Source organism: Heteronotia binoei, chromosome 21, assembly GCF_032191835.1.
Source record: "Heteronotia binoei isolate CCM8104 ecotype False Entrance Well chromosome 21, APGP_CSIRO_Hbin_v1, whole genome shotgun sequence".
In the NCBI taxonomy this organism is placed as follows: Eukaryota; Metazoa; Chordata; class Lepidosauria; order Squamata; family Gekkonidae; genus Heteronotia; species Heteronotia binoei.
Genome location: NC_083243.1, coordinates 37477869 through 37491896, shown reverse-complemented (window position 1 = coordinate 37491896; position 14028 = coordinate 37477869). Strand labels below are relative to the sequence as shown.

At 45.7% G+C, this 14028-nt stretch overlaps 1 protein-coding gene across 4 annotated transcripts in view; it reads left to right on the top strand.

Moving 5' to 3' along the window:
- Nucleotides 1-4583: 4583 nt before the first annotated feature.
- The window catches only part of UNC79 (unc-79 homolog, NALCN channel complex subunit), a 160987-nt gene continuing 151542 nt past the window's right edge, over nucleotides 4584-14028 (top strand). For all 4 annotated transcript variants that reach the window (XM_060261829.1, XM_060261828.1, XM_060261827.1 and 1 more), the window contains exons 1-2: nucleotides 4584-4687; nucleotides 12917-13037. In XM_060261829.1, coding sequence (XP_060117812.1) covers nucleotides 4666-4687; nucleotides 12917-13037 — 143 coding nt within the window. In that variant the 5' untranslated portion in view covers nucleotides 4584-4665. The remainder of the gene's footprint in view (nucleotides 4688-12916; nucleotides 13038-14028) is intronic.

The window sequence follows — 14028 nt, the reverse complement described above, 5'->3', positions numbered from 1 at the left end:
ATTGGAGGCTTAAGAGGGCAGGAAGCAAGGCCGCAAGGGTCGGAGCTCTCCCTTCACATGTCCGCCATGCACGCTGGTGACACTCCGCCCCCCTCCATATCCTCTCTTGAAGCTTTCTATGCTTGTAGCCACCACACCCCCTGTGGCAGTGAATTCCATGTGTTAATCACCCTCTGGGTGAAGGAGTTCCTTTTATCCATTCTAACCCGACTGCTCAGCAATTTCATTGAGTGTCTACAAATTCTTGTATTGTGAGAAAGGGAGAAAAATACTTATTTCTCTACCTTCTCTATCCCATGATAATCTTGTAAATCTCTATCATGTCACCCCTCAGTCGATGTTTCTCCAAGCTAAAGAGCCCCAAGCATTTTAACCTTCTTCATAGGGATAGTGTTCCAACCCTTTAATCATTCTAGTTGCCCTTTTCTGCATTTTTTCCAATGCTATAATCTTTTTTGAGGTGCGGTGACCAGAATTGTACACAGTACTCCAGATGAGGCCACACCATTGATTTATACAGGGGCATTATGATACTAGCTGATTTGTTTTCAATTCCCTTCCTAATAATTCTCAGCATAGTGTTGGCCTTTTTTATTGCAGTCGCACACTGTCTCAACCTTTTCAGTGAGTTATCTACCATGACGCCAAGATCTCTGTCTTGGTCAGTCTCTGCCAGTTCACACCCTATCAACTTGTATTTATAGTTAGGAGTTTTGTGCATTACCTTGCACTTGGCCATGTTGAACCTCATTTGCCATGTTTACGCCCACTCATCCAGCCTCAACAGTTCCCTTTAGAGTGCCTCACAATCCTCTCTGGTTCTCACCACCCTGAACAATTTAGTGTCATCTGCAAACTTAGCCACTTCACTGCTTACTCCCAACACCAAATCATTAATGAACAAGTTAAAAAGCATGGGACCCAGTACCGAGCCCTGCGGCCCCCACTGCTTACCACCCTCCACTCCAAAAATTGTCCATTTATGCTCAATCTCTGTTTCCCATTAATTATACAGTTTTTGATCCACAAGAGAACTTGTCCTTTTACTCCATGACTCTTCCTTAGAAGCCTTTGATGTATAAGTGGAACACAGGAACACTTCTAGCAAAGCAATAGCAGACTGCAAACTCATGACCCCAGTAATGAACAGGGATGTATCTAAGGGGAAAGAACCATTTGTGACATCATATGCCTCCTGCTATTTTTTTTAAAATAGAACCAAGTTATAAGTATCAGTTGTTGCAGGACTTGAATCAGTAGCCTTGTGTATCAGGTACTGGCTCCCTGTGCTCTGCTAACATGGTATAGTTGTTAGAATGTCACACTATCAGGGGTGGAATTCTAGCAGGAGCTGCTTTGTATATTAGGCCACACACTCCTGATATAGCCAATCCTCCAAGAGCTCACAAAAAAGAGCCTTGTAAGCTTTTGGAGGATTGGCTACATCAGGGGTGTGTGGCCTCATATGCAAAGGAGCTCCTGCTAGAATTCCACCCCTGCATACTATCATCTGTGGGACTGGAGTTCATATGTTCCACTTGCCTTCAAACTCTCAGGTTGGACAGATGAACCCTGAAAAGCAGGAACATTTCACAGGCAACCAAAAAGGAAGTTGCTGGGAACTGTGTTGATGGGTACAACAGCATTCCGTGTCATCAAGGGAAAATATAAAAATAGCTGTTTTCCTCCCTTTTGCTATGATCTTATTTGCCATAATTTTTAAAGTACTCATAATGGTGATTGTATAGCGGCCCTGTGGCGCAGACTGGTAACGCAGCAGTACTGCAGTACTGTGGTCTGAGCTCTCTGCTCACGATCTGAGTTCGATTCCGGCGGAAACTGGATTCAGGTAGCCGGCCCAAGGTTGACTCAGCCTTCCAGCCTTCCGAGGTTGGTAAAATGAGTACCCAGCTTGCTGGGGGGAAAGTGTAAAAGACTGAGGAAGGCAATGGCAAACCACCCCGTAAAAAAAAAAGTCTGCTGTGAAAACATGAAAGCAACGTCACTCCAGAGTCAGAAACGACTGGTGCACAGGGGACCTTTCCTTTCCATGGTGATTGGGTTTGTTGTAATGTGTCTGGAATTGTTATTGATTTTAGGGGAAAACATTATTGTCTGCCATTTGTAGATGGTCCCCAAGGTCACCTTGGACGCAATCAGTCACAGTTCTTTTACAGCTTTCCAATGGCTATTTGATTCATACAGGAACTGTATCTGATCATTCTGCTAACAAAGTCTGAATGCCTCTTCCTGTCAGAGGAGGCTTTCTTCAACTTAATTGGCTCTTCCTGCGGCTAACAATTCTTTCCACATTTATGATAACAATTCAGCCAGCAAAGGTAGGGACACAACAACTGCAAGAGACAGTCTGAGAATACACACATAAGTGTCATTATACCTTCAGCAACATCTTAAATTTATCTCCTAACTTAAGACAAAGACTGCCAAATGATTTCTCTGCTCTCTTCCAAAACGAGATGTAGGATCTCCCTGTTTATAATTTTTTTAAAAAAATTTTGGATTTATATCCTGCCCTCAAATACTTTGGCAATCAAATGAGAAGGGAGCACTCACTGGAGAAGATCTTGGTGCTGGGAAAGACAGAAGGCAAAAGAAGTAGGGGAAGGCAAAAGATGAGATGGCTGGACAGCGTTACTGATGTAAGACAAGACAAGACATTGGATTTATATTCCGCCCTCCACTCAGAGTCTCAGAGAGGCTCAGAATCTCCTTTATCTCCCTCCCCCACAACAAACACTCTTTGAGGTGGGTGGGTCTGAGAGGACTCTCACAGCAGCTGCCCTTTCAAGGACCTCTGCCAGAGCTATGGCTGACCCACGCCATTCCAGCAGGTGCAAGTGGAGGAGTGGAGAATCAAACCCGGTTCTCCCAGATAAGAGTCCACGCACTTAACCACTACACCAAACTGGCTCTCATAACTAACATGAATTTGAGCAGACTTTGGAGGATGGTTGAAGACAGGAGGGCCTGGCGTGACTTGGTCCATGGGGTCGCAAAGAGTCAGACTCGACTGTGAGACTGAACAACAATCTCGCCCTATCCCACAAGTGGGCTCAGGGCAGCTTACAACAGTAAAATCAAAGAGAAATAAAATAACATCATAAAAGCAAATATTACAAAATCAGGAGCAGCACGATAACAAACTTACATCATTAGTTTTGAATCTCTATGTAAATTGGTAGGTCTGCTAGCACACTCAGTTCCAAGCCTTTGCTGCATGGATATGCCTTGTGCACTCTGCTAAACTGGTAGTGATTCCTGGCTGTACTAAAACCAGAGAGAACCCAACATGAGCAAGGCCTGTCCTGGCTAATCAGTGGATGGGAGGCCACCAAGACATCCCAAGGTCCCAACACGAAGTCAGGCAGTGACAACCACCTCTGAACATTCTCTTGCCTTGAATATCCCACCAGGTGCCAGACAGCACCTTCCCACCACCCCCACATTCTTGAGAAGACCTTTTTAGGCCTGCAGGTCCTTTCTGGCAAAGCAGCCAAAACTACCCAGAGGAGCAACATGTGAGAAAGAAAGGTCTCTGATGTGAACCTCCAACTGTCAAGGCAGATCTGCTTGATAATTGGAGCCAGTTTGGTGTAGTGGTTAAGTGCCCAGACGCGGACTGTTATCTGGAAGAACCAGGTTTGATTCCCCACTCCTCCACTTACACCTGCTGGAATGGCCTTGGATCAGCCATAGCTCTCGCAAGGTGTCTGTTGTGGGGGGAGCAAAGTAAAGGAGATTGTAAGCAGCTCTGAGACTCAGAGTGAAGGTCGGGGTATAAATCCAATATCATCATCATCTCCTCCTCCTCCCCCTCCCCCCACAGCAGTTCAAGCCCATTCACAAGAGGAGGCCAAGACCTTCCCCCAACCATCCTCCGGTCCGGCACTCCCGATCCACAGCCAAGGCTGGCCCTAGACTTTCTGGCACCCTAGTCAAGGCTAACTTCTGGTGCCCCCCTCCAATGATAATATCCCCGAGTCACATGGGAGCACCCAATTTGGTGGCCACAAAAGGCCGGCGCCTTAGGCAATTGCCTGGTTTGCCTAGTGGTAGGGCCAGTCCTGCGGGTAGCCCGAGCCGGAGCCACTCTGTTCCCTTTCGACCTGCGGGGGGACCTCCGCGGGCGAGGCGCAGAGCAAGGGCGCCTTTGCCTTTAAGAGGCCGGCAGCTCCCTCGCAGGCGCGCCCGTCTCCTTGAATGAAAGCCGTGCCGCTGCCCAAGCCCTCCCCTGGCGGCCGAGCCCTTCCCTGCCGCTGCGGGCCCCTCTCCCGGGCCTGGCGTAGCTGCTCCTTGACGCGGCGCTTCCCTCCTCCCTCCCTCCGCCCCCCAGGCCGCGGCCAGCAGCTCGCCCGCCTTCCTCCCTCGCCTGCGCGCTCGGCGCCATTGCAGCGCCCTCCTCCTCGTGGCCGCCCCTCCTCCCCTGGGCTCGCTTGCTTTTGCGGCGTCGCCTTCGTGCAGCAGGGATGGTGGTGGCGGCGGAGGCGAGGGAAGAACGCGGCCCGGCCCGGGGGGCCGCTTCCCCGCCACCCCCGGGGCAGGAGGAGAGCCCGGCTGCTCCTCGCTAGCGGAGCCACGGCGAGGAGGAGCCCCCGCGCCGCCACGATTGGGACCCCCCAGCCGCCCGCCCGCCCGGACCCCATCATGTCCACCAAAGCCGAGCAGTGTAAGTCCCCCGCCGCGGCTGCTGCTGCTGCTGCGACGCCAGAGCGGGCGGGAGGGGAGGGGGGGGGGGCGGCGGCAGGGCACTGTCCGTGGTGCTGGATGCGACAACGGCTCTCGGCCGATAGATCGCCAGGACGGGGGGCGGGACGAGATCCCTGGGATCTGTAAGCGCCGCAGCCCTAAGAGATGGATCCTGGGAGAGGCCTTCCCCAGCTTTTCCAGACCATCTCTTTGCATCACCAACGACACCGTTAAATATATATATATTGCACGCATCATTCAGCAAACGCTTGAAGATGATCTAGTATTTGACCTCCCATCTTTACATGAAAGGAGAGATTTTTTTTTAAAGTAAATAGTGATAGAAAAAGTGTAGACCCCCCCCCCCCCTTTAAGGGCCTAGCTTAATGTCTTCCATCCGGTTTCCTGCTAGATGGTGGGACTCTATTATTTTCATTGCATAAGCAACAATCAGGATCCTTCAGTGACTGCAACCTCCTGCCTCCCTCGCACACCCACTCCGTTGTTGTTGCTGCTGCTGCTTTTTAAAAGGGCATGGTAAAAATGTCATCTAAGGTGGCTTTGCAAGTTGCTGGTGAGATAACTGAGATAACGGTTAGGTGCTGAGAACAAAATGGAGATGGGGAAAGAGGATGGAGGGAAGAGTGGGGCTGATCAGTTGGTACACAGCCAGCTCTTTTGAAGACATCCTGGGGAACAGCGGCTGAGCATCAGATTATTTCTGCATTTTGAAGGACCCAGCCCTGAACAAAATGGAAACATCAAGTTGGCAGGAGACACAATTGTCATAGTAAGCCAGTCCTTGCTCCCAAGCCCTGATGCCGTATCCTTAAAACACCCAGGATTAGACCCTAGCTGCCTGCAGCAAACCCAAAGCGACATGAAAGAAACAGATTCTGCAGGGTGCCTTGGCAGTGCCAAACTATTCAATCATTTTTGGCCAACATTTTTATATTCATTCTCTTTACAGTTTAGAGACAGGCCTTCTTGTCCTACTTGGAATAGATAGGATGACTATTCCTCCTTTATTCCCCCTCATTTCAGTTTAAACAAGGAGCCTGCTGGTGGGCTGTTTTGGTATTGGATGAAGAACTGTCACTGATCACAGAGGGGTGGAAGGGACTTTATCAGTACTGTGACCTAAAGCCAAAGACTGGGTAGCTTCCTTATAGTTCCTCAACAAGTGCATGGGGGAGGGAGGTCTTCTTTGGGCAGGATGTGGTACTGCCTGGGGGATTAAATTACTTTATCGATCAGAGCAAGAGCTCTGGCAGAAATATGTACAACTGAATTAACTGTGGTTTTGAGTTATACCTGCAGGTTGTGTCTCAGGAGATCAGGGAAGCTGTGCTAGTGGCCTTTCCTTCCTTTGCATTGATCTGAAAGGAAACAAAGAGATTTATTTGTCATTTCCCAGAAATGTTTCTCTGGGACAATGGAACCCACCCAACGGGGTGACAAATGGATGGGAGGTTAATTTACTCTAATTTGCATCAGCTTTATAATGCAATCTCAAAAAGAATAATATCCTTCTAAGCCCATTGGCTTCAGTGAATTTAGAAGCGTGTAACTCTGCTTTGGAGTGTACATTATGGTGCTTTAATGAAGAATATAAGAGAAATGTTGGATCAGGCCAGTGGCCCATCCAGTCCAACACTCTGTGTCACACAGTGGCCAAAACCCAGGTTCCATCAGGAGGTCCACCAGCAGGACCAGACTCCAGAAGTCCTCCCACTGTTGTCCCCCAAGCACTAGGAATACAGAGAGCATCACTGTCCCAAACATAGTGTGCCATCTATATCTTATGGCTAATAGCCACTGATGGACCTCTGTTCCATAGGTTCTATTGTGTACACCTCTAAAAGCTGGAGAAAGCACCATTACTCAAAAATACACATACGATGTAGCATTTTCAGAACTGCGGTTCCCATGATTCCAATACAGGGCTGTTGGGTAGAAAGGTGATAGGACCCCGCCCCCCCCCCAAAGGAATCTTTCAGTTCTATTTTATTACACCTTTCTCCCCAAGAAACTTACATTGTTCTCTTCTCCATTTTAAGCTCTCAACAACTCTGTGAGGTAGGTCTCGCTATGATAGTGTGATTGTCATCCAGCAACTTTCCATGGCAGAGTGGGTTATTCATAGCTGGTCCTTCTTGATCCTACCGGGTCTCTTACAACTACACAGGCCACCACCACTGGTTCAGCAACATGAGAATGTGGGATATCAGTGTGCCTGGCCTCACAGTGTAAAACCTTGGAATGGGATCGCTGAGTCTACCATTACATAATTGTGCTCTAATTCAACCTTGTCTCCCTAAAAGCTTGGGATTGGAAACAACATTTATTGAAAACACATGGACGATATAACATTAACAAAAATGCACCAATAAACTAACATTTAACTTTTGGAACTCAGTGTCTATCTCTGTACATCCTCTGAAAGATGTTCAGACATTGACTAAACACATCTCTGAAGGAGTGCATAAATGAGTAAGGGATATTTGCCTGACAATGTCTTGGAAGGATGCCCAGCCTGACACTTTCCAGGAGAAATAGCAATCACTCATGTTGTTTCTCTGCATACTTTCTAGGTGGTTGCTCAGTGGCAAATTAATCTGGCAATGACAGACATCAGTCTTTAAATCTGGGTCAGTGCCAGTGATGCACAAACCTTACCTCCCTTGCAGTCTGTTTTTCAGGGCGATTTCTTTCTTCAGCACATCTCTAATCCCAGAAGTGAATCTCGCTGGGAGAAAATCATCCTGATATAAACACTGTGGGAATGTAATGGAAAAAGGTTTGGCAGCATCCGCTTGTCCTTTTAAAATCAGATCCACCCCCACCCCCTGCTTTCTGTGTGATAATCAAGAATTAAAGATGTAGGTTTTCTGCTCACATTTTTGTTTGGTTCCCCAACAAAGAAAGAAAATAAGCTGGAAAGAATAAGGTAAACAAGCTTCTGATCTAAGTAGCTTTTATTCAAAGGAGTGGGTGGAAAGACAAAGAACGGAGGACATCTGCACCCAGGAAGAACCAAGAAAACAAACACTGTGTTTCCTTAACCCACAGCTCACTCCTGCTGAGTACAGCAGCCAGAGACACCAAAATTTCCCCGTGTTTCCTGTTATCTTTCACTCATTGTTTGTGGAAGATGATTACTGTGGGAGCACTATGAGCTTGCTGGGCTAGACAACAGCTCAGCTGGAGATGGGTGCCGTGCTGTGTACCCTCTCCGCCTTTCCCCTGTATCCTGTTTTCCTGGCTTTTTACAGTAGAACAGTTAAGGCAAAAGTGTATTGCTAGCAAAGTAATGGCACTGAAATGCCAAGAAGAATGTGAGTTCTTCAGTCGCAAGGTAAGGTTGGCACTGAGGATGTTTTCCAAAGGTTTACCTTTTTCTGGTTGTTGACATCAAGCTGGGACAAAGAGGAGAAGAAAACACACTTAGAAGACTTAACCCTCTGATTGTAGGAGATAGCTTGGTTTCTGTGTTCTAGCTTTATATGTTTTGGCTGCCACTGAAATATCTTGAATTGATCATCTGTAAAACTGTACATCTGTCTTCTGTTGCACTTTCAGAGTTTTGCTTCAGTGTACCCACAGGCCTCCACCAGTTGCCAGTACTAGAAAGCTGCCAACCTCAGATGTTTCTTCTCAAACCTATGTGGCCGCTTCAAGCATTACAACATCTACATCCACTTAGATATGTGCAAAGGATTATTACTACTCAGTTCCTTCATCCTAAAGAGCCATCCTGCAATTTACCTGGCTCTTCCACTGGAAGAAGAGCCACTTAGGTTGGAAGAAAAGCTCCTTTCACTGAAGGAAGGTTTCAGACACATTAGCGGAGTGGTTGGATATTGAGCCTCTCTTATGAATTGCTTTTTCTTTTCTTGCCTTCTTTAGGAAAAACAGTGAATCAGAGAGGAAAAAAAGTTTCTTCTTCTGTTGACCAGCAATTTCAATAGTCTCTCCACTTTCTAGAAGTGTACCAGTAGGCCAGCAGCGCTGACCTAAGCAGAGTTATATTCCTTCTAAGTCCAGTCAAGTCAAAGGGTTTAGAATGGGGCTGGCTAAACTTGCTTCACATGGAATAAATGTCAGGTGTTTGCGAGCTGCAAGACAGGAAGGAAGGAAGGAAAAAAGATGGGGAGAGATGGAAAGAAAGCAGCTCTAACTTTAAATGCATTCTCCAAACTGCTGGATGGCTTGGCTTGGAGAAGTGATTCAAAGACAGAAATGCCTTCTCCAAGCTTGCTGACAGGGCAGTGGGGGCTTTGAGAGCCACACAATATGTGTGAAAGAGCCACACGTGGCTCCTGAGCCACAGTTTGGCCACCCCTGGCTTAGAAGGATACAACTTTGTTGTGGATGGCACTACAAATGTGAAGTCCTGTGTAGGGTTACTTGATTTCCCACTGGTTTTAAATTGGCTTAGACTGGAGTCAATCCACAATGGGTTGTGCTGTTAAACCGGCTTAGGATCTGTTCCTGCTCTCCAGGGAGCTGCTACTCATTGTTGATGGTCTGTGTTTCCCTGTTGTGTTTTTCAACTCATAACTGCCTTCCAGTGTGAGTAAAGCAAACACTAAAAGTGTAGATTTCAGTGGGTTCTATAGGTCACTGCGTTTCCAAGTATCGTATTTACTCAAATTCAAGACCAGCCTCCCATACACAATAAAAAAGAAAGCCAAAAAAAGAGGGGGTCATCTTCAGTACTCCCTCTAAGCTGTGGAGTTTTGTGAGCAAAAATTCTACTTTGTGAGCTACTAGCATTAAAGTTGTGTGCTACTGCATGAATTAGCTTGCTCTGGGGTCATTTTTCCTGAGCTAAGACAAAAATGTGTGAGCTGGAGGCTAAAAAACTGTGAACTAGCTCACACTAGCTCAGCTTAGAGGGAACACCAGTCATCTTATATTAGCATACGAATTACGGTTATCCTCAATAGTAATTTTTGTGCATGCATAACTTTTTAAACAGAGGTCATCTTACATGGGTCACTTTCCTTTCAAGTAAATAAATTAGGGTGTTTAACATCACCCAAGAAATCTTTGTACATCTTTTACAAATTTTCAAAGAGTAGATATCACCTGTCTTCCAGGTGTACCATTTGAAATGGATAAACTGTTTATTCTGCTTAAAATCCCAGTCTGAGAGTACTGAGATTCCTCAGCATTAAAAAAACAAACCTGATTGATTCTTATGGGGAAAACAGAAGCAGATGAACTCTAATGCGTTATACAGGAAAGAGTCTGGGGAAAGGGCTGATTTCTTCTGAACTCTGCCTCTAAAAGTATTTAAGAAAAATACCACTTACGCTGTGGACCACTGTGGACTTCTGTCATTCATATTTAGTATATACAGTCATTTACTTACTTCATTTAGACCCCACCTTTCTCACCCTTTAAGGAAGACCCAAAGCAACTTATGTGATTCTTTTCCCCTTCACTCTATCCACACAACAACCCTGTGAGGTGGATGAGGCTGAGAGTGTGTGACTGGCCCAAGGTCACCCAGCAAGCTTCCATGGCAGAGTGAGGATTTAAACTTCCTAGATCCTAAATCAGCAATTCACTCCTTTTTTTTTATAGCAGAAATGTAACTGAAAATGTTAGCATAAGTGGGTGTGATTTATTTGTTTGATTTTAGGCCAGCTATTCTCCCAGGAGCTTAGGGTTGTGTACAAGATCCCCTCCTCCCATTTGAAACTCACAACAACCCTGCATGGTAATTTAGAGAGAGAGAGAGGGAGAGAGACAGACAGACCTTGGCTTCTTTGCTGAATGGGTATTTGGATCTGGACATGTCTGGTCCCAGTATGACCCTCCAAGCATTATATCACACTGGCGGACTTTCAAACCGCATTCATCCAAACAAGAAGACATGCATTTCATGGCCTGTTAATATTGCAGACTGGGAATTCACTTCATGTATCTGATGAAGTGGACTCTAGCCAATCGAAGCCTTGGGCTTGCATAAACGGAGTTTCGGAACCTCTAAATTTTATTGTGCTCTTTCTTTCTTACCCCCTCCCCCGAATATTTGCTTCTGGGATCCATTGTTTAAACTCCTTGTGAGAATTTTGCTGAACAAACTTTCGAATATTTTCCCCCACAAAAAATGTGGAAATAACTCAAACATATAAAGCAGACAGATGGAAATCTTCATTAGGCCACTGTGGCCACATAAGAGAAAGTAACTTTAAAAGTATGATGGGAGTAAGGTTTTATTTGACAAGGAAGTACTTCTTCACCCAAAGGGTGATTAACATGTGGAATTCACTGCCACAGGAGGTGGTGGCGGCCACAAGTATAGCCACCTTCAAGAAGGGTTTAGATAAATATATGGAGCACAGGTTCATCAGTGGCTATTAGCCACAGTGTATGTGTGTATATAAAATTTTTTGCCACTGTGTGACACAGAGTGTTGGACTTGATGGGCCGTTGGCCTGATCCAACATGGCTTCTCTTATGTTCTTATGTTCTTAATTATAATTCAAGAAGCATTTTAAGGTAGATGTTGAGCTGATATAATTTAGTACACCTTCTGGTGATGTCAGGGGTATGTGGCATATGCAAATGTGTCATGCTAATGAGCTCCGGCACCTCTTTTTTCTACTACCACACAGCAAGATCCCTATTTGTGGTTACCTCACTGGGATCCATTTCTGTGCGGCAATTGCCAATGTAGCCATTTTATGAGTGACATATTTATCTCAAACTTGCATCAGAAAATTTTGCTTTCATTGAATCACTTGCATGTGGCAAGCCAAGCATGGATCAAGACAGCAGTTCTTTCCTAGATGAGGCTTCAACAGTGCAGTGGAGGAGAGGGTTGGGGAAGAATCATGGCTGCTCCCCCTGCCCTAAATATATCTCCTTGCTAGTGTGTTGATGCCTTCAGATCAAAGTACAAATTGACTGGTTCTCTTGGATGTGAATCTTTTCAAACATTAAAAAGCAGCCAGAGGATGATCCAGTCTAGGTTGAGATCAAGGTGATGGTGCACAGTTTTGAGAATCTGCCCTGCCTCCTTAAAAATTGTTCCCACCTTTTCCCAGCTGCTGTTATTTTCAGAAGACTGTAGATTTATACCCCGCCCTTCTCTCTGAATCAGAGAGGCTTACAATCTCCTATATCTTCTCCCCCCACAGCAGACACCCTGTGAGGCGGGTGGGGCTGAGAGAGCTCTCCCCAGAAGCTACCTTTTCAAGGACAACTCCTGCGATAGCTATGGCTGATCCAAGGCCATTCCAGCAACTGCAAGTGAAGGAGTGGGGAATCAAACCCGGTTCTCCCAGATAAGAGTCCGCACACTTAATCACTACACCGAACTGACTCTCATGTACAGTTCAGGTGACAGTATCCCCTCCTCCTCACTGAGTGCTCATAGCAGCTCAGGGATTTTATTGGAAAAATTGCACCTCCCCACACACACACAGTATAGCACTGCCCTGATCTGGATGCCCCAGGCTAGCTGGATCTCAGCAGCTCTCAGAAGCAATGCAGGGTCTGCCCTGGATAGTACTTGGATGGGAGACCTCCAAGGAAGTCCAGGGTTGCTGGGTAGAGACAGGCAATGGCAAACCATCAGTGTGTGTCTCTTGTCTTGAAAACCCCATGCAGGTCACCATAAATAGGTCTGCAATTTTATTGAAACCCCCCAGCCCACCAAAAACTTTCTAGCCTTGCAGCTCCAGTGCAAACCAAGCCTCTATGCAGTTGCTTTTTAACACTGAAAAACACGTCAGGAGATCCAGTGTGGCTGGGCTCTCACAGAATCAGCCTTGTTCTTACTCAAAGAGTGACATTGTGGCCCTTGGAACATCATGGTGCCCCAACAAGCTTGACCCCTCTTGCAATCTAAAGCAGTTGTCCTTGTGCAAAACTTGGAACAAATCAGCAGCTCTCTGAATCTGTGACTGCTTGCTCAGGATTAGCATTGTTTCTCTAAGTTGGCTTCAAGTGTGCATCCCCTTTGCCAGATTCACAGCACTCAGAAATTGGCAATCGTTAAATCAATCTACTTGGCAGCTCATTGGATTCTTGCCTCAAGATGTAGTCCATTGATTAAGTGGGTTTCAGCTGGCTTAACTCTGTCAAATTGTGGGCAGAATGTGTAAAATGTGTTTACTTTTTGAATGGCATGAACTGAGCTAAGAGTCTTTCCCCCCCATTTTCTTTTTTCCTGTGACACACACTCCAGTTGCTTCCAAGATCCGGTACTTGCAAGAATACCATAACCGCGTTCTTCACAACATTTACCCCGTCCCTTCTGGAACTGACATTGCAAACACTCTGAAATATTTTTCTCAGACATTATTAAGGTAAGCTTTAAATTATGCTCTCAAAAATAACAATAGTGTTGAAATGATATATATGGCTAGCTTATGAAAAAAAAAGAATGAAAAACAAATGGTGTTCTGCCAGAAGGGTCAGAGCTCAACAAAATATACAATCTGGAATCAATACATAAATTTACCTGCTGCTACCCCTTTGCCCAGCTGAGCTGCCTACTACTCATTTTGGCCAATTCTAAAACAACTTGGTTGATTACACTTCTGTTTGGCCCCTTGAGAGGCTGGATCCCATAACTCCCTTCTGCTAAGTCTTCCTTCAATAGGAAAAGACTTCTTCCAATGGAGAATGGCATTTTCCAAAAAATGTCTTCTGATGGAGGAAAAAGTCTTTCTTCATCAATGGAAGACATGGTAGAAAGCAGTCGTAGGATCCACCTTATTGGAAGGGCATCTTAGGCTGCACTCACACACACTAAACAATGCACTTTCAACCCACTTTCGGTGTGCTTTCCAGCTAGATTTTACTGTGTGAACTGGCAAAATCCAGATGGAAAGTGCATTGAAAGTAGATTGAAAGTACATTATTTTGTGTGTGTGACCGCAGCCTTAGGGTCTAAACAAATGAGTTTAGCTGAAATGATAGATGCTAAACACAAGACTGGAAGACCTGCAGTATTTATTATGGTATCAGAAAGCTGAGTCTTGAGTGCCTTGTTTAGATCCAGTGAGGGCTGTCCTCAGGGTTGGTTGGTCGGTCTTCAAATCAGAATTTCTGTCAGTCCATTATACCTATAGGTGACAGTTCACAGATTCATGATTAGCCCTGTGGATTCTGTCTTAGCTTAAAATGGAAGCTAAGGACTGGATCCAAGCTCAGGCCTGTTTTGTATTCAGGGTTTGGTTTAGCTCCATTCAAATATGGAAGCAAGAAGCTTGATTTTTGAATGGCTATAAGATTGCCAGGTATCTTTAGCTTTAGAAACCCAAATAAACTAAGCCAGCAGGTTGTTTCTTTTTT